This window comes from Haemaphysalis longicornis, unplaced genomic scaffold (genome assembly GCF_048455015.1).
Source record: "Haemaphysalis longicornis isolate Haplotype H1 unplaced genomic scaffold, Haemaphysalis longicornis Haplotype H1 scaffold_5, whole genome shotgun sequence".
Classification (NCBI taxonomy): Eukaryota; Metazoa; Arthropoda; class Arachnida; order Ixodida; family Ixodidae; genus Haemaphysalis; species Haemaphysalis longicornis.
The window spans coordinates 151607789-151629261 of record NW_027526385.1 but is presented as its reverse complement, the minus strand read 5'-3'; the positions used below and the strand labels follow the sequence as shown (position 1 = coordinate 151629261).

Genomic DNA, 21473 nt, shown 5'->3' with positions numbered 1-21473 from the left:
GGTCCAGCGAGCCAGCTACACCGACAAGGCGAGCGCCTAAAGTGCTCTGCCCTTAAAATGAAAACACATTTGGCATCGTGTGGGACTTGAACACGGCTCTACGGAGCAGGTTCGAAGTGCCGCACCACAGCGCTAACTGGGCGGCCTGCCAGAGGGGGCCCACGAGTTACCCTTGTGCATGCCAGCAGAGAAATATGTGTTGGAGCACAATTAATCGCAGTTAAAGACACGTGATTAGATGTAACGAGAAGGTAATGATTTATTAGTGATTGATATTAGCGAAACGTAATGTGGGATTCAGGTGGGCTAAGGTGAATTAGGACGGGTTAAGATGTGTTAAGGTCGAATAAGGTGAACTAAGATGAATTCGGTAGGTCACGATTGATTAATGCATCTACTAAAGTGCATTAGGATGGATGCAAATGGAATTAGGTCAGTTAAAACGGGAATAAGAATTCAGACATATTAAGATTAATTATTAAGAGGAATTATTCCACCTTTCATCATCATCATCATCATCATGATCATGAAAGGTGGAGCGTATAAAAAAACGTACCCGGCGGGAAAGCACGCCAAATTTCGCGTTCAAGGAACGTAAGCAGGCTTGAGTGCCCCGAAATAATGTTTTCGTAGATTTTGTCCGTTGAAGAGCAAACAAGCAGTGTCAGCCTTCAAGGGACCACCTGTAGCAACTAGCTGAGTAATCAGCGCCACGAATGATTGACGCGTGCAGCCATGGAAAGACACGTGCCAGAATGCGATCAACTGACTCATACGGAGAAAATCAGTTGGAACAGGCGACGCAATTCGAAGCCAGAAAAGAAAAAATAAACACTATTCTAATGCATCCTTTCGGTATTGCACGTCCGTCTGATCCCAACCAGCGGATGTAGAGAGCGAAAATGACACGGTGATTTCTTTTTTATTTGTTCCCTTCGGATCGACGTAAAGAGCACCTGGACGTCAACTTTCGTCATGTCATATATGCGGCTAAGCGCATGCTTGCGTCCGTCCGCTCCCCAGTCGCTGGCTTTGCTTAGGCCAGAGCAAGGAGTCATGATTACAGCCACATCAGCACGGCGTATCTCCTTCAAGCCGGCGGTTTTCCAAGCAGCGCAAATAAGCGTTAGCGGTTCCTGCCATGCCGACAGTCTTTCTTTCGCTAAACCATTCACGGAGGTTCCAAAGATTCCGGCCTTGCCGTTGGTGGGGAGCTCGTGGATATATTTTCCACTTATAGGTGAGCAAAGCAGCCTCTTTTAGGGGCGAAGCCCCTTAGGGGCTCGGGCGGTCGGCGTCCCCCGCCGTCCTCGTATCATGCCGTCACGGTAATGAAGTTCCCAAAAGATTGTAAAAAACGGAGTGTATAATGAATAAAACCGGTTCAAAATAAACTAACATAAATTGAACTTATTTAAAATACTAAGATTATTATGATTTATTCGCATTATTAACATTAATTTGTCAAATTCTGTCTCGATATTGGTTTCTTCCTGTAAGGAATAATTATTAGCGTGCTGCGGCGTGCGACACGGGACAGCTTACGGGGAGTCTGTCTATCATCCAATTGCTTAAAAAAAGCTCAAGGAACGACAAATTTCATCGGCCGTTCCACTCTGTGAAGAAAGGTGACCAGCTAGGCTGACCGCACTGCATGGAGTGCGCGAAGCAAACCACGTTTGTCTGTAATTTGCGATCGAGAATACTTCCTAGCTAATTTCCTGAAGGAAACTTGGAAGTAATGCAATTTTATTCTGTGGGTGAAAAGTAATGGGTTGTCTATTTCCGTGCTGCATAAATCCGTGTATGAGATTCAGATGGGAATACAGTAACGTTTACAAGTTCCTGGCCGCTTTCAGTGTGATTTAGTTTTCAATATTCCGAGACAACTACGTTAGATTAAGAGTGGTAGAGTTTTAGCGTGCAACTAGAGGTGACTTTTTCGTCCTTGCGACGAGTAGACAAACGTCCATCGACTACCGCTAGAAGGTAGCTATATATATGCAGCTTCTCTAAAATCATCGACTCTTCACTGTCAGGAATTTGGAATAACTGAAATCTAGTTGTATGGAGGTGAGCAATGCAACAAGCGGTAGTGGATGTGCCACTGGTCCGCATTGCCGACGCCGCCTGGCCTGCAAATCACCGCTGTCCTGTCCCTGTTGGCGCTGTTAGAACCATTAAACAATGGTTCCCGGCAGCGGCGGCCGCTTTTCTGATGGAAGCGAAAAGCAAGAACGCCCGTGTGTACGAGATTTCGGCGCGCGTTAAAGATCTCCAGGTGGTCACAATTAATCTGGAGCCCTCCACTTCGGCGTGCATCAGACCCGGTGTAGCCTCGGCAAGTTAAACCCCATAATCAATTAAAAATGGAATCAAGGACCATTCAACAAGAAGACCTCAGTTATTCCGTTATGCTGTGTAGTTGTTGCTTTACGCGCTCCATTTTGCCTGATAGGGAATTCGCACATGTCAAGTCGCACTACGTGAAATGGCGTCGGATTTTCAGAATTTTTTTAACGCCCACGAGCTGCTTCGTCCAGAGCTATGCGCAGAGTTTCGGAAGGTTGAGTCATAGAACAGCGCGGGAACTCGGACCACAGAAAGGGCACACAGACAGGGCGCTGTCTGTGTCCCGCCTTTCTGTTGCCCCGTTTCCCGCGCTGTTTTATAACTGAGTTATGTGCCAACTGGCCCACCTTCAATCTGTGTTTCCGAAGGTATTTATTTGTCCCCTATTTACCAGCAGCACCCACAGCTTCAATGTTTGAGCGGCAAGCCGCTTCGGTGACAAATTTTCAGAGAAACGTGCACCATGGTGAAACTTTATGAGCAGCCGTTCTTTACGAACATCCTCGATGAAAGTTCCTACTGACTGTTTAGAGGGATGCATGGGAGCTGTAGATCACTGCGCACATAAGGCACCAGTGGTTTAAAAAGCTAACAAAGAAGGCGCAGTTCCTCAGCGCGCATTATAGACTCAAAATATCCACGAATTCATGAAACGTGGGAAACGTGGCACTGGAAATAGCATGTGTGTGTTTAACGAAGCCATGAAGAGGAATATAATCTTTAGAAGAATATCAGTAGGCTTCGAAACCATGGGTGTGCATTTTAAAGCGACGCTTTAGCGTCCTCACTGATGGCGTCGGTAACACGAAAATGCTCAGCAGGAAAGCCAACATTCTTTTACGATGATGATGAATTATAGTGGGTTAAGTGAGAACAAAAAAACGGCTGCGGTGGCCGCAATCGAACCTGGCTTACTCGCGTTATAAAGCCAGCGTCTATCCGATCGCTCCATTTGAACGTGGTCAAAACTCAGTCCAAAATCAGACGACAACCAAAGAATATTTCACGATAAAGTGTTCCCGTTCAGCCACCGTCGTGGTTAGGCGGAGGGTACATGATTTAGTCTTTTCGTCTTATACGTATATCTATTTAGCAAACGGCATAAATCAGGGGTAGTACAAAACTTGCCAGTCTAGAGCAATCGATGGACAGTTGTGAGGGCAAAAATTAAATTCGAAAGAGACGCCTCATTGAAAAGTTTACCTTGAACGAGACCGGCGTCGACACAAACATCCGAAAAACCCAAGCAAGGCCAACAGCGGCTTTTCTGAAGGAGGCGAAAAACGAAAACGCCCGTGCGTACAAGATTTCGGCGCACGTTAGAGATTCCCAGGTGGTCAAAATTAATGCGGAGCCCTCCACAACGGCGCGCCTCATCGCCTGCGTTGCGTCGGTGCGTTAAACCCTACAATGAATCAATCAAGGCCAAAGCGAAGTAAAGCATGTCAGTCATGCATAAGAGATGATGAATCATTATGATAGTTAATAACGAATAATTAGCCATTAACAGCAATGACCAGTAATATACATTTGGACAGATGAAGAATAGTGAGAATGTATTAGAAGTGGTTAAGATTGAACTGCGATAAATTATTGATGGATTAGTGTTTTATAGTAATCTGGGATAACGCGGATTAAGCTGAATTACGATGAATTAAAAGTTATTAAAATAAATTCAGGCGCATTAAGGTTGATTAGGACGGATAAAGCGATGTAAAATAGCATGGACGCTGTATCTACGCGTGGAGGTGTATATAAAAGGCAGCCGGTCCTGTAGGTTCAAATTCGGAATGATGAGTCCGTGGGTTCACACGCTTCATGCGTTATACGTGCCGTCCTACCTTCTTAGGTAAAAACAGGAAGCTATTCAATGGCCTTCATATCCCATCAGCCGACTTACGAGTCCGAGAAATTTCGTAATGTTTGGCTGAAAAAGTTATTTGTTGAATTTATTGTCGCATACAGTAACAAAACAGCGCAATCAGCTGTTTTGGACGAACAAGCCACAAAACCAGCAGATGTACCGACTCGTTTTTGGTGTTCCTGGATCTGCATTAAAACGAGTTTCAATCATCCACAACCACTGTGATTGGCGTCGGCATCTGCTCGTTGATTTAAGAATTAGAACAGGCGCACAGGGTCCACACCAAAACCAAACCAAATGGCTTTACAGGTGCGCACTACGTGAGTGTTATACTATGTTGACGTGAAGCGTGCACATGTAGGCACTAGTAAAATCCTTAGCAACTGCAGATATCAGAGAATAATACGCTTGACAATTTAAAATGTCCAACAAATTGAATATGACTCGTCAATGCAAAAAAAACCATCCACAACTGTCTTGCGTGGCTACATACTAAAAACATTGTCATTTTCCTTCTTTATCGTGGGAGATAGAAGGGGGAGCAGGATCCCTACGCAAAAGCAGTTAGGAAGAGTTCTTTGGATGGTAAAAGAATTTAGTTCTTGATGTGGAAAACAAACATCGATATAATGACTAATTGATTAAGTTGAAAGCGGTTATCACAGAGTCAAAATTACTTGTGCGTTTTGCGGAAATAAGGTAGAGCAGTTAATACGCGCGAACAGTACCTAGGTGGCATTATAACTTTCAGTAGACAAAGCGAAAAGAGGCGAAACCACCATTGGGTGAGCCTGTCACGCCTGGTCTACTGGCCATTGACCGTCGCTCGCTGCTGCTTACCACTGAGCATAAGCATAAGAAAAGTAAACGTACGAAAGCAACCCTCCTGGTCAACGTACGTGAACAAGCAAGTTCAGGCTACGGTTGCTATGTGGCATTGTGTACGCTCGCTAATCTATGAAAATGCGGGGAATCCCACTATTGCGCAGCTTGCGTGGATACAATGTAGCTCCGTGCGGCGCATCACGGAGCCCGCAACGCAAAAACTGTGAAATAACCGTTTATTGTGTTTGCTTTCTTTTTTTTTTAATGACGAACCGTGGGGCAAGAACTTCGTGATAGGGGTTAAGAGAGGAAAGAAAAGTGATAAAATCTTCCGGGCGATGTGAATGAACGGAGATGCGTCATGAATCCGCAAATATAAGTTCAAGCGTCAGATTCCGTCGAAAGGCGGCCTAAGTACAGGGGGGGTGCAAACAGGGAGAGTGATGTCACGTCCTGCTGTGCTGATGGAAGCCACACGCGTCAGGAGGAATAACAGCAGATGTGTGATACGAAAGCGCCGAGCGTTGGCCGCAAGCGTGTGCGCGGAGTGCATGCGGCCGTGGCCGGGCAGATGACTGGCTCCAGTAATGATTTGGCCCGGATGTCCATTCATTACTGGAGCGGGTCATCAGCCTGGGCGGCCTGACGTGAGTGAATGCCTCATGCCAGGACCGACGTTTTTGCCCGTTTTGAAGCTACACGATCAGGGCGTATCACATGAAATATGGACCAGAGGAATAACCAAACAACACGAGCGCTGTATCGTTTCGTTCTTCCTTTCGTCTTCGTTGTTCCGCTCTGTAAACATTTGTCATGTACAACAAACATGTCCATCTGGTTCTAAGTCACTACATTTTATAAGCCGAGGTGAATTTTTGCGGTCTCATAGCTGCAGTTAAGAGCGTTCGCTATAAGTCGTATCAGTCGAAACGTTTTCGAAATCGTCTAAAAAATATTTCGCCTCGAAACTTCTTTCTTTCTTAACCAATGCAGCACACAGGTGCGCAAGAAACTGCTGCATAAATGTATACATGCATTCAATATAACAGACAAACGTACGTAGGTACATACACGCATACACAGATACATACATACATACATACATACATACATACATACATATATACATACATACATACATACGTACATAAATACATACATACATACGTACGTACATACATACATACATACATACATACATACATACATACATACATACATACATACATACATACATACATACATACATGCTTGCATGCATGAACATGCATGATGCAAATAAATTAGAGGCAATGGTTCGGGCAACTTTGTTCCACCTCTCGAGTGCCAGAACAACACAGACGCTGATGACGCCAATGTAAAGCTGATCATTGTAACGTAATCAAGGTGCCCCGAACGGGGCACCTTGAGCAATCTTGGTGACGGTGAGTGGCGACACCGCGTACCCCGAGCCCCCCATACTTAAGCTGTCACCTACCGTGGCTAGAAGTTGAAAGGTGAAGGGTTAGAAGCCGTGAACGGTGGCCGTCGGAGCCTTGGTCAAGCTCCGGCCGGTGGGCTCCCTGCCTGTCTACCAGGCAGGGAGCTCCGGGACCTCTTTGACTACCAGGGTAAGTTCAAAGGAGAAAGTACCCCCTTCTCCCTGCTTTCCAATGTATCGTATGGCATTTTCCAAACCCCCCCAGACGTGATCGGCCCCCGAAAAGGGGCCGCACCGAAGCATCTTTTCCTCCGTTGCAATCAATCTCGCTCCAAAAGCCCGATAATTTCTCGCGCTTTCTGATGATGGAGTCTCTTGACAGGACAAAACCAATCACTTCCCAGTCCGTGTTTCTAATCTCCAAGTATCTTGAAAGCCTTGTCGGAAAGTCGTACAAGGCTAAGAAACTGAAAACGGGAGAACTTTTGATTGAGGTAGACAACAAACAGCAGTCCGCAAACCTTCTTTCACAAACGCGCATGGTCAATGTTGACATCAAGATCACACCTCATCGCAGCCTTAATAGCTGCCAAGGCGTGATCTCTGATCCAGATCTTATAAGTGAAACTGAAGCCAATCTGCTCGAGGGCCTCCATGATCAGGGCGTGACGGCAGTGAGGCGAATAACCATACGCCGACACGATCAAATCATACCTACCAAACACATCATCTTGACGTTTTACCGCTCAACACTTCCTGAGTCGGTCAACGCAGGCTTCGTTAGATGTCCGGTCCGACCCTACGTGCCGAATCCACGCCGCTGCTATAAGTGTCAGCGGTTTGGCCACGGCACAAACTCTTGTCGTGGGAAACTGACGTGCGCCAAATGTGCAGCACAAGATCATCCAACCGATAATTGTGAATCTGAGCACTTCACATGTCCGAACTGCCAGGGACCGCACGCTGCTTATTCCAGAAGTTGTGAGAAGTTCAAGCAGGAGAAACAGATCATTGCCTTGAAAGTAAACGAGAACATCACCTTCCCCGAAGCGCGAAAGAGGTTCGCCTCCTTCCCTCTGGGCAGGTACGCCGACGCAGCTCGCCGGGGGGCGGAGCGGCGTCTGGTTTCGGCGGGGACCCAGTACCGCGAGTCGGACTTGGTCCCGCCCGCGCCCCACCCCCCCTGGGTTGCCTCTGGCAGCTCAACCCGCCTCCGCACCGCTCGCTGAGCCAGCAGCGGTTGTGGTGGCAACCTCTTCCGTCGGGACCGGTGCCGCTCCCGTCCGTGCCTCCCCATCGTCCAGTGCGTTGGAGGGTGCCATGGACACCACGAGCCCCGCACCGGCTCCCACCGCCACCGCACCGCCCGTGCCACTTCTGGTGCCTCCGACACCACCGGCGGTGGCGGGTCAAACGAAGGGCCCCCGAAGGGGGGCCAAGTCCGGGGGGCCCGGTTCGACGGGCACACCCAGGACATCGAACGACGAGATGCACGTCGTGCCGTTCTTGCCTGCAACGCAGCGCAAGGAGCGGCCTCCGACGTCCAAGCCTACAGATAGGCCGCCCAAAAAGCCCAATCCAAGAGTCACAGCCCCGAAAGACGACACATAAACATACACACTCCAGTAGCTCTCAGAATAAATATTGGGAAGAGAAAATATTGTTCAATGGAACTGCAGAGGCCTTCTGAATAATCTTGACGACGTGTATGAAATTCTGCATACCAATCAGCCAAGTGTAATGTGTGTTCAGGAAACACATTCGAATTCTAAACACACAAATTTCTTGAATAGTTACCTGGTATACAGGAAAGACAGGGATCGCTGCACACACTCTTCTGGCGATGTGGCCATAATCGTCCGGAAATCCTTAGCATGCCACCCTGTCGCCTTGAACACTATCCTTGAGGCTGTAGCAATACGCTTAATAATATTTAATAGGTTGATAACGGTATGCTCCATATACATTCCTCCTGATGTTACACTTTTGAGCTCTGACTTCGAGGCGCTGGTTGACCAGATGCCCGAACCATACATTCTAACAGGCGACCTTAATGCCCACAATTCTCTTTGGGGCTCTTTTCGTACGGATGCCCGGGGTCGAATGATAGAGAGGTTTCTTACATCATCTGGAGCATGCCTTTTCAACAATAAACAGCCTACATACCATAACATAGGTCACAACGCATACTCACACCTTGACCTGGCTATTGGCTCTGCAATTCTCTTTCCATGTCTTGAGTGGGGTGTGGGCACGGACCCATATGGTAGTGACCATTTCCCCACTTCATTAAGGTATATAGGTACAGGCCCGAGCAGTCCATCTTCCCATAAAAGGTTTAATGAAGCAAGAGCTAACTGGAATACATTTACAGAGACATCCAAACTACACCACACATTCATAGGACACCTACACGTTGAAGAAGCTACCCAAATGCTCACGGCGCAGATCCTCGACGCCGCCGAAAATTCCATTCCCCACGCCTCTGGTGCCCCGCGCAACCAGCGGAGGTCGTGGTGGAATGAGGACTGTAGGCGGGCGCGAGAGGCCCAGAACAAGGCGTGGGGTGTCCTTCGTCGGTACCCCACCTTGGGTAACCTCATTTTGTTCAAATGGGCCAAGGCGTTAGGAAAACGTGTGCGCCGTGAGGCAAAACGAGAGAGTTGGCGTTCCTTCATAACATCTATAAACTCCTGCACAGACACACGGAAAGAATGGACAAGAATACGCAAACTCAAAGGATAACAAACACACAGCCTGCCTCTGGTCAGCACAACAGGGGGCACAATCGAATACCAGGCTGAAACCCTCGCACAACACTTCCAACACGTGTCCAGTTCTGCACACTACACAAACACTTTCATGAAACACAAACAAACGGCCGAAAAGAAGCCTATACTAGATAACAATAGGTCAACATCTTCTTATAACTCAGAGTTTTCACTGCATGAGCTGAGGGCTGCTTTGAGCACGTGTAAACCCTCAGCTCCAGGCCCAGACAACATCACATACACAATGATACAACACCTGCACGCAGACACTCTTCTAACACTCTTACACCTATATAACAAGAGACGGCTTTCGGGGCACATTCCAAACTCTTGGAAGGAGGCCATTGTTGTAGCGTTCCTGAAAGAGGGAAATGACCCATCATCCCCCTCAAGCTACCGTCCTATAGCCCTGACGAGCTGCCTGTGCAAGCTCTTCGAGAAGATGGTAAATCGCAGGCTCGTGTACTTCCTCGAGTACAACGGTCTTCTCGAGAGCTGCCAGGCAGGCTTTAGGGTGGGGCGATCGACGAACGATCAACTGGTAGCTCTTGACTCGTACATCAAGGATGCCTTCGCGCATAAGCAGTATTGTTTAATTGTCTTTTTCGACCTTGAAAAGGCATACGACACCGCTTGGTGTTATGGGATTCTTAGTGACCTCAAGTCATTCGGTGTTTCGGGTAACATGTTGAACACTCTTGTTAGTTACTTGTCAGACAGAACGTTTCGAGTAAGAGTTGGTTGTGCACTCTCAGACGTTTACGTGCAAGAAAATGGCGTGCCACAGGGTGCCGTGTTGAGCTGCACTCTCTTCATAGTAAAAATGAACTCTCTTGGTAAGGCACTGCCACCTACAATCTCTTATTCCATGTATGTAGATGACGTGCAGATATCCTATAAATCCTGCAATATGTCAATCTACGAACGTCAAGTCCAGCTTGGTGTAAAGAATCTTGCCGGCTGGGCAGACAAGAATGGTTTTAAATTAAATCCTGTAAAAAGCTCTTGCGTTGTGTTCTGCAGGAAGCGCGGGCTCCATATGGACCCAGACATTACTCTTAATGGCGTGTCGCTTCCTGTGAACAAGGAGCACAAGTTCTTAGGTGTTGTGTTTGACCAGAAACTCACATTTTCGTTCCACACATCAAGGAACTTAAACATAAATGTCTGAAAACAATGAATATACTTAAGGTTCTCTCCCATCAATCTTATGCTTCCGACAAAGAACTCCTACTACGGCTCTATACTGCTTTGGTTGGGTCTCGTTTAGACTATGGCAGTGTGGTATATGGGTCGGCGACTAAAACAGCGTTGCGAATGCTTCACCCACTGCTGCACGTGGGGCTTCGTCTCGCCTCGGGTGCTTTTCGCGCTAGCCCCGTCGAGAGTCTGTATGTCGAGTGTGATAAGTGGAGCCTTGAGAACCAACGAACGTACATGGACTTGCTATATGCTTTTAAAATTTCATCACTGAATAATCATCCTTTTTATCCTGTCTTTAACGATACATCGACATCTCTGCTCTTTGCAAATCGCCCATCCGTTCCTCTGCCCTTTTCACTTAGAGTGAGAGAGCGAGCCTCGGATCTCAGTGCTTCGTTTTTAGATGTGTACAGGTCATCATTTTCTAACAGTTTACCGCCTTGGCAAGTTCGCCCTGTGTCGTGCGACCTTTCTTTTATGAGACTTGACAAAAATCGTGTACCACGAGCTGCAATACTGCAGCACTTTCTGTCTTTGCAGTTTAAATACACATGTGCAGAATTTTATAGTGACGCTTCTAAAACCTCCAGTATGGTGTGGTGCGCTGCTCATGGTCCTAATTTCAATGCAGCCAGAACCATGAGCGTGCACACATCATTTTTTTCAGCAGAAGTGTATGGAATTTTACTGATTGTAGGACACATTCTTGAAACTCAAATTCCCAATTACATCATCTATACAGATTCTTTGGGTGTTGTTCGCGCACTGTCATCGCACAAGCCCCCCAAGAACCACATAGTTAATCTTGTATTCAGCACTATCATGTCCGTGTATGCACAAAAGCATGAGCTGGTCCTCTGCTGGGTCCCAGGACACCCAGGGATCACTGGGAACGAGTTGGCAGACGAGAGGGCCGCTGCTGCTGCACTCAAGAACACTGTGGACATTACAACGGTACCCTACACAGACCTCAAGCCACACATAAGACAACACCTGCGCAGAACATGGCAAACACACTGGGACGAACAGACAGACAACAAACTACATGTAAGAAAGCCACACTTGGGACGGTACACAGCTGACTCACACAACAGACACACGGAAGTCGCCTTGGGTAGGCTACGGATAGGGCACACCCATGCGACGCACTCGTATCTGCTGACGGGATCTTCTAGACCCCAGTGCAGCAGGTGCGGAGAGGCCCTATCCGTAGTGCACATACTAATCACATGCAAGGCACTTCACACAACACGACACAAGCACTTCAGTGAACTCTACAGACAACATATTCCCCTACATCCATCGTGTTTTCTAGGTGACGATGCCATTGTTTCTGTGAAACGTGTGTTTGAGTATTTGTTAGACGTCAAGTTTTTAAACCTCATTTCCTATCACGCGTCATGAAATCTGGCCTTATACACCAGCCATGCTCATTGTCGTTTTGTAATTTCATTTTTGTTTTTGCTGACTTTACTTAGTTTTTAAGGTTTCACCCCTCATATATGACTATTGTTTTGGAGCTCTTTGCCCCAGTTGGCCTTGCGCCATAAACATCCAACCATCATCATCATGTAACGTAATCAGGTTAAGCCTTCCTTATAACTAATGGTGATGAGGAAGTACATACTCGCTGCGTAGCCAGTGGTAATAGCAGCGTGGTATTAAGGGCTTGCAACGTCCAGTCTTTGCATCGAAGATTCAGCACTGAGAAAATACAACGTCGTCCGCGTAGTTCATAACTGTACAAAATTGGGCTGCACATACAACACGCACCCTAATAGCTCTTAGCACACCATATGCAAGGCATATGCCAGGTACTGGCAAGGAACATAGTTTTAGAAAACGCCGAGTTTACAGTGATCAGTAGTTGCAAAAATAAAATATCTTAATTTTGACAACTGTTCATTTTAAAAATGTCAATCTTGAGTTGTCAGCATTCGGGAGCTACGAGGGGTCCTTAACAACACCGCAACGTTTCCCTGATGGCTGATTCTTGACATTCTGATGTGATTCCGCCCTGATATTACTTATTGGCGGTCTTCTAACAAAGTGTTTTCAGTTATTTAAACAGCATTGAAGTGCTTTATTTTGATTTCAGGATGGTGCCAAAGTCATTGAAGGACAGTGATAGTTCCTTTGTGGTCGCCTTGGGCGCCTAAACCGCTTGGTTTAGTGTCCGCAACCTCAGCTGGCCTTCACTTTGGCCAACAAAAGGGCATCTTCAGTAAGATAAGAATGTAAAGAAAAAATGAAGAACCCAGTTTAGACACAGATGTTCCAAAATTGCGGAAACCTATATTACCCTGTAACAGAGAGGACGTAGTTGCACAGTTCATTGCGTAAAACCAAAAATGGATGGCCTTCCTTCTGCAAATGGCGAGAGGGAGGCCGGAAATAATTTCGTCAATGTCCTTATCATTCTTAGTTTCTTATTTTTTTCTCTATTTGCGCTCATTGAAACAGGCATGTGAATAAGCTCTCGGTGGTGCCGGCTTCGGCGTAAAATTTTAGGCAGTATTCCTATGATTATCAGATGGCACAGCGTTGGTGCACTGGGTTCACATCATATGCAACAGCGCCACCCTAACAGCAATATCCTAGCAAAGCCTTAAAGAAGCGAAGGAATTTCTTGCCTCCTGCGACATGCTTGAGGTGTGTCTGAGAAGTCAAGAGTACGTGCTTAAACCCGACTTAGCATGAAACCACATTTGCGACGCCAAATCAACAGCAGCAGAGGCTGTAAGGTTTAAGCGAGAGCTACTGGGGACGTAGCAGTGTTTTGCGCATTCGTGAGCTCTAGGACGCGCAGATATTCCTGTGAGAGCTGTTAAAGTCCAAATGTGACCACAATAAAGGAGTTGGAAAGATGTTGCATCGTCTGGGGCCTTCCACTTTTATTTGCGCTTGGATGACCGTGACTTAAAACCCAGCATTTATGGACAACTGCTTTTGATCTCAATCCGGCCTGGACAAATGAAATATGAGTGGCTTCAAAGGTGACCGCGAAGAGGGCTCTGCATCGGGTAAATTTCTCCACGGGTGGTTTTAGTGGCAGCACGTATGGTATAGTTAGTATGGTTTGTATAAATGGACCAGGTATGGTTTGTCCGCTGGGAACGTACCCCATTTCTTTTAACCTGCACGTCGAGAATCCGAACAGGCTCCTTACAGAAGCTGCGGACCCAAGCCAGTTGTTGTGCTTGGAGCTTCTGTTATAGGCTATTTAGCCAACAGCTCTATCAGTGGAGCGGCTGAAAACCATGATTTGGAGGATGGTCCGGAACTCTCTACAGAGCATCAGCTAGGCGGGGTGTCTTGCTGGTTGATGTGGTCTCTGTTGAGTGTTGCTTGAATAGAAACCTTGGCAAGCGTAGCTCGTGTCTTCCTCTCCCACGAGCTAGCACAGGATTTCGTTTCTTCACCATTCGTTTGATCTGGCCATTTGTCGCAATAGGGTAAGCCGCAGTGGCAACAACGCCATTGTGGTTGCGTAGGCAGCGGTACGCCAGTTCTGAAGAAACAAATACTTTGGCGTTTTCGCTCATGGCCTTTTCTCTAACCAAAAGAAAGCGAAGAAGAATCCAAGCTCTCTGTCATCAAAGCACAAGTGACTTTGCACTTGCCGTGAAGCGCACCTCCAACCATTTGAAAAACGCATCAATGACGACAGACTACATCATTCCTTCCGGAGGTCCGGAAAAACTCATGTGTTGCCTTTCCCAAAACACTGGCGGGCTCTAAAGTTGGTAACTCCACTTTTGTTCTGCATTCTTCGGTGTTTACTATGCTGAGCAGCTTGTGTCTACTTCTCCGGAGTCTTTTTCTTCGGCGAGCCATAAGGCTTAGTTACAAGCTAATGCCGTCATGGTGACAAGGCCCGAATTACGAACATCAATCAACATCAAAATGCCCGCTCTAATCGCTGTATTAATGGCTGCACGAGATTCCAAAGAAAATAATTCGATGAGTGGACACCTCTACTCTCTCGTGGTAGAGTGGAAGGGTCTTAAAGTTGTTGAAGGGGGAGTTAAAGTTGTTGCAGCCTTAGATAATATCGTTCGAGCGCTTCAGTTCTTTCTCCTTCAGCCGAAATGCAGAAATTCCCTCCACAGTCATCACACATCCGGGGTGGCAGGATTAATCATAAAAACTTTGAAATGAAAAATTACTCAGCGCACCCGATTTTGATAGTTTCTCAGGCCGATTCATGAGGTCATAGCTGCGCACAAAAGCTTCGTGCGGCAGAAAACGATTTAGGAAACAGGTTTCTTGGGTCTCATGATGCCAAAAAATTGATGGTGACTGGAGAATATGATGGCATGCCGGGCTGCTGCATATGCAGGGGAAAATGCCGAGCGACAGACCACGCCTAATGCTTCTCTTCGTGTTGCAAAAAATGAGCGCTGTTGCAAGCCTTGTTGCAGATTCGCGTTTTGGAATCCCAAGGGGACACGTTCGTGTAATATCGCGTCGACCGGAAGCACTGTTTTTTGTTATACCTGCAAAACAGTGTGCCCCCCTGATGGGAATCAGGAGGGGCCGCGGTGCCCAGATTGCTATCTGCCGCCAGTCTTCTTCAACGCCCAAACAAAAGCAATGATATGGTCACGCCTGGCTCAGGTGGCCGCGGGTGAAAGTGTCGTTGAAGCAAACACAATTTCCTCGTAGGGGACATCGCTGGGCACTTTTGGGACACGTGTGCTTATATGTTTAGGGATCTCATACGTGTATGGTCTCATATACATGTACGGGCCGCACAATGAGAGCACAGCCACGCGCATCTACGCACACTAAATAATGGCGCGGGATGCCAAGCTCCGCCGTTGCGACCATTTAGCCCAGCCTGTACAGCAAAACCACGCTGTAGGGCGTCATAGTGTCGACAGTTGGGTATGCCTCATGGCCGGGTGAGGTCGTTGCCTCATCGGCAGCGTTAAATCCTCGATCTTTATTACTGAGCAACGAACAACGACTCCTACATAGAATGGCAGCACGCAACAGGGGCGCGATCCTGTGCACACTGCGCCCGAGAAATTGGCTCATGGAACCAGTTAACTAGCAAACACTCAAAACAAGAGTAATTCGTCAGCATGGCCACAGCCTAACTCATAGGTGAAGCAGAAAACAGGGGCGAACAGCATGCTGTTGGAACATTACAGTGGAATGAACGGTCGGTGCGATTGTTTGATGGATGATACACCGCTGTTGTCTAGGCTTTACTTATCGTTTTTTCCGGGTTCAAGGCACCGCTTATTTGAGATCATGACCTATATTTCCTGGAAAATTTGAAGTTGTCGTGTACACGTGCATCGTCCTCATGCCAATCAACGTTTCAAATCATTGTCCTTAACGGGTCACTGCCAATCCTCGTGATTATAATGATTACTGCAGCGGTGCCCCTGAAAGTAGTCGACATATCTTCCCCGGAACTCCTTCCAAATACAACAAGCACGTGCCCGCACTGTCCCAGAACAGACAGTCAGGGCTGGAGATAACGCAGATGGACAAAATGATTGCACATAGCATATTCGCTGCGGGGGGCGGAGTGTTCCGCAGCTGCAGTAGAAAATGTAAAATGACGCAGGTGTGTTGAGAGCTGTCCCTTTCTGGGTTCCACGATAAAAGCAGTCATGCAAAAAAGAAAGAGGTAAATTGGCCAGTTGAGCTCGTGTTGTCACGGTGGGACTTCCGAAGCGCGTAAGGAGACCTTGGCAATCATATAGAAGAGGGAGTTAGTGATCTGAGTTTGACACTCGAAGATTCGCTAGTTCCCATTTTTAAGGCGTTGAAGAGGTTATCCACAACGCCCACAAGAAGGCCATCATCCCTGCAAATGGCGAGATCGAATGGCGCGGTACAATGCTTCATTGTGGTGGTGGTGAAACTTTATTTATTTAAAGTGAGAGAAGGTTCGTGCTCGAAAGCGTGTGAAGACCTCCTTCAGAGATCTTGCGGCGGCTTCTACACTGCGCGCCCGATCCACAAACTGTTGCTGGTCGTCTGGGTCCTAGCTGCACAGAGCGGCATCCCGCTGCTCGAAAGCTGGAGTGCGAATAATGGGGCCTGCTGACGTGTTCTAGCAAGCGTCGAGGTTGAAGTATATAGAGGTAAAAAGAGCGATGGTGAACGTTGGGTACTTGGAAAGCCTTTAGGGCAGGTTTATGTCAGCTCAGACTATAAAACAAAATACAGCGTGCGCTTCAGAAAAAGGGGGTAGTGCATTTTTGATGGAAACGCGGGACTGACCTGGAACCTGTACTACCTGCACATATGTCCCGGTACCACAGTTAGCTTCAAATACTGATGCCGGATGGACGACTATTTTGGTACCTAACACGTTACAAACAGATATGCCAAAAAACTCAGGAATAGCTCAAGCAGATTTGTTCGTTCTCTTTCCAGTCCTACGCCACCAACATCGAGCAATATAAGGTAGTCATCCACGTACCTAGAAAATGTCACCGACTTGCTCCCTCGTGGCTTTTTATTAAAAACCATGTACACGCTAGCAAGCGAGAAATCACTGGTTATCACTGATACAAAAGCCGGTTCGCTGTCTGTAATTCAAAAGAGCAATCGGTCACAGGGTAGGGAATAATAAATACCCTTCATATTGAAACAAAAAGCCATGTACCATATCTTACTATTTTAGTCAAAACATGCAATTAGGCACCAAACGTGGTGGTTGGTGTCTCCGACGCTCTTGGTTTCCTTTGGCACTTACTATTAATCTGTTCTAGTCGCCTATTATAGTCACCTCTAAAGTGTGCGCTTTCTTTTGTCGTGCTCCCCAGTTTTGTAATCTTTTTAACCTGGACCGACAATCTCTACATGTGCGGTTGTTCCGTGCACAGTGCCTTGGAATCGCCTGTCGCTATTGTTTTTTTTTCATCGGCAAGTTACGGCATTCAGTCCAACAAAGTCTGTTGGGAATCTGCGATTTGTCTGTTCGTAATCCCTTCCTTGTGGGTCGTTGTTTTCACACTGTTTATTATTTTTGAATATATATAAATCCTAAAATCTCCCGTTCTTTTCTGAATAACCCTGAACACAGGCTGTAAGCAGATTTGTAGAGATTTTTAACCCCCTTTCTTGACTACGAATTTCCTCGTCTTTTTGTGAAATGCTATCGTTCCCATTAGTCGTTTGTATATGCCCTCCAAGAGCCCTATGTGCGTCTCCTTTATCGTTCATTGCTCCCAGTACTGGGGGTACCACAGCAATGTCAACATAATGAAATGCTTTCTCGTAGCCGATGAATGCAATCTAAAGGAGTTCATTATACTACGCAGATTGACCTGTTGTCGGATTTGCAACATGATCGCGAATAATTGTTGAGTAGCTTTTAAAACTCCAGCATGTTCTCTCGGTTGTTGGAAATTTATAGGTATATCTTACGCAGGCCATTGTTGCCTTGGTGAGCAAATAACTTTTTTTACAAGCGAGAGTACGCTGATGAGTGCGTAATATATTTTATTTCATTTCAGATTGTTTAGCAAGAAGTAACACAAAAATACATCTAACACTGTGCGGATCCATCCGTAGCCAAAAGCTAGTCGCAGGTCCGACGAAATGAATACATACAGGTGTCATTTCTGAAAGTACCCTGCAAAATTTGTGATATAAAAATATTAGTCCAAATAAAAATAAAACATGAAATGGTACACAGGCATGAGGACAGTTATGGCACAATCCCTACATGTTCAAAATATATATATATATATATATATATATATATATATATATATATATATATATATATAGAAATAAGGGTTGGCAGTCGAGAAAACCTCGGAAAGCAAAGGGGAGGATGTGGTAGATCATTGAAACAGATTAAGAATTTGGAAAGAAAGAAAGAAAGTGAAGAAAAAATGCCCGCCAGGTGGGATCCGAACCCGCGACCTCCAGAATACTGGAGGTCGTATTCTGGAGGTCGTGGGTTCGGATCCCACCTGGCGGGCATTTTTTCTTCACTTTCTTTCTTTCTTTCCAAATTCTTAATCTGTTTCAATGATCTACCACATCCTCCCCTTTGCTTTCCGAGGTTTTCTCGACTGCCAACCCTTATTTCTGTGTTATTTTCAACGAGCCCCTCATTTCCTATTCTGATTCGCTATATATATATATATATATATATATATATATATATATATATTGAGAGACGGCGTTTCGCAAGAAGGCCTTTATTCGGTCGCCGAGCCCAGACGTTCGTCCGCAGTCGAAGCGAGGGGATGATGATGATCATTTACAGATGATAATGGCGATGGGTGCAAAGACATGACTAAACGGGAAACACACCCCTTAGTGTCCACAATGCAAGCGATGATGGTTATGCTGCGTTTGGGCATAATGTCCGGCAGTAACGTCCCTATGCTCACATGTTTCCCCCTCAGTTGAAGGCGGCCTCCTGGCCGGGAATGATTACGGCTGTCGACGTTGAAAGGGTTTTAAGCGGGATACGTGTACTATCTCTGTTCCACGACGCCTACGATCGCTTGAAGTGTCCACTGGGGTCACGCAATAGTTAACTGGAGAAGTCTGTCGGACGACAACGTAAGGACCAATGTAACGGTGTAGGAACTTTTCACAAAGTCCAGGCGTGCGTACAGGCGTCCACAGGAGCACCTCGTCTCCTTCGGAGAATTGGACGGAGCGATGGGTCGCGTCATAGCGCGCCTTCCGTTCTTGCTGACGAGATTCCGTGCGGTCTCTGGCCATGTGTCGGTAGTGCGCTATACGTAAAGCGAACTGTTCGTGAAACGGCGAAGTAGCAGGAACAGGAGCAGAGAAAAAAAATGTGTCTATGGCAAAAGAGGGCTGACGGCCAAAAACCAGAAAGAAGGGCGAGTAGCCGGTGGTGCGCTGGACTGCGGAGTTATATGCGAAAGTGGCGAATGGTAGAATTACGTTCCAATTGCTGTGGTTGTAGTTGATGTGCATGGAGATCATATCGGACAGAGTGCGATGGAAACGTTCGGTGATGCCATTTGTTTGCTGGAACAGGTTTTGTGGACAGTATTGGCGGCTCGAAGAACTTCAGCGAGTATGTGGGAAAGAAATGTTCTGCCACGGTCGCTCAACAGAACGCGAGGCACTCCATGCCGCAGGATGATATTGCGCAACACGAAGTCAGCAACTTCTTCGGTACAAGCGGATCGGAGCGCAGCGGTCTCCGGATATCTAGTCAAATGATCTACGGCGGTTATAATCCAACGGCAGCCATCTGGTGTTGATGGTAAAGGCCCGTACAAATCAATACCGACTGCTTCAAATGGAGCAGAAGGGCACGGAGGTGGCTGAAGCATACCGGCCGGGGGTGACGTAGATCGTTTTCTGTGCTGACAAGAAGAGCAGGAGGCCACATACTTGGCGACGCTAGAGGACAGACCTGGCCAGAAAAAGCGACTGCGGACACGATCGCAAGTTTTTTCAAAGCCAAGATGACCAGCGGTGGCGTCATCATGAAGTGCTTGGAGAATGGGAAGACGGAGTCGACGAGGAACGACAGGCACCAAGTTATAACCGGAAGGGTGATGATTGGCACGGTATAGCACGCCGTCAATAAGTTTAAAGAGGCGTAGTTGGCGTCGCAACCGGCCGTTGCGCGGCGCAGCAGATCCATTTAGTCGGTCAATCAAAGTCCGGCAGTAGGTGTCTTCCCGCTGCCACGTTGGCAGTTCCGAGGATTGGAGCGCTGAAGCATAGCTGAGAGGGGCTAATGGCAAGCTTGTGTGCCGGGATTCCCAGGTGGCAGGGGGCGTTGAGGAGGATAAGGGGCAACGCGAAAGGGCATCAGCATCCAAATGCTTTCTGCCGGACCTGTGCGTAATCGTAAAATCGTACTGCTGCAAACGCAAGACCCACCGTCCTAGGCGCCCAGACAAATTTTTTCGCGTTGATAGCCAACAGAGGGCGTGATGATAAGTGACAATGGTGAAATGTCGGCCGTACAGGTATGGGCGGAACTTCTGAATAGACCAGACAACAGCCAGACATTCCTGTTCTGTGATCGTGTAATTTTGCTCAGCGGGGGCAGCGAACGACTAGCGTACGCGATTACTTTTTCACGAAGCTGAGCATCAGATTGTAGAAGAACCGAACCAATGCCGCACCCGCTTGCATCGGTATGCAGTATGGTAGGTGCCGTTTCGTCGAAGTGACGCAGGACAGGGTCAGATGTAAGAGCGTTTTTGAGGGCTTGAAAAGCTTGTTGGCACTCATCCGTCCAGTTGAAAGGGACGTTAGCCCGTAAAAGCTGGTGCAGAGGAGAAGCTTTGGTTGCAAAGTTGCGGATAAACGGCGGAAATAGGATGCCAGGCCAAGGAAGCTCCTCAGATCTTTTTGAGCGAGTGGCCGAGGAAAGTTGACAACAGCGGCTGTTTTGTCGGGGTCCGGACGAATCCCATCTTTGGCAACTACGTGTTCCAGCACTTTGATACTTTTACTGGCGAAACGACATTGCTAGGTATTTAATTCAAGTCCTGCATCAGAAAGGCAGGTCAATTCTTGATCTAGGCGCTCCAGATGTTGGGAAAAGGTGGACGAGAAAATCACAACATCGTCTAAATAACACAAACACGTTTTCCATTTGAAGCCGCGGAGCACAGTGTCCATCATGCGTTGAAAAGTAGCTGGGGCGTTGCAAAGACCGAAGGGCATTACAGTGAATTCATAAAGGCCATCTGGAGTGGTAAATGCCATTTTCTCTTTGTCCGCTTCGGCCATCGGGACTTGCCAATACCCGGAACGAAGGTCCAGGCTCGAGAAATATTCTGCGCCTTGCAAGCAATCTAAAGCATCGTCTATTCGTGGCATAGGATATACATCTTTACGAGTTATCCTATTTAGAGCCCGGTAATCAACACAGAACCTCACGGAACCATCCTTTTTCCGAATCAGAACAATGGGCGAAGACCACGAACTCGTCGACGGTCGAATAACTTTTTTCTTGAGCATATCAGCCACATTTTCCTCTATTACTTTCCGCTCGGACGAGGAGACACGGTACGGTCGGCGGCGAATAACGCTGGGCCCTTCC

The 21473-nt window shown here is 47.1% G+C and overlaps 1 protein-coding gene across 1 annotated transcript in view; it reads left to right on the top strand.

The window, feature by feature from the left end:
* The first annotated feature begins 1035 nt into the window (after positions 1 to 1035).
* LOC144138747 (putative cytochrome P450 301a1, mitochondrial) overlaps positions 1036 to 21473 on the top strand; it is a 114811-nt gene continuing 94373 nt past the window's right edge. Inside the window, exon 1 of the mRNA XM_077671161.1 lies at positions 1036 to 1240. Coding sequence (XP_077527287.1) covers positions 1057 to 1240 — 184 coding nt within the window. The 5' untranslated portion in view covers positions 1036 to 1056. The remainder of the gene's footprint in view (positions 1241 to 21473) is intronic.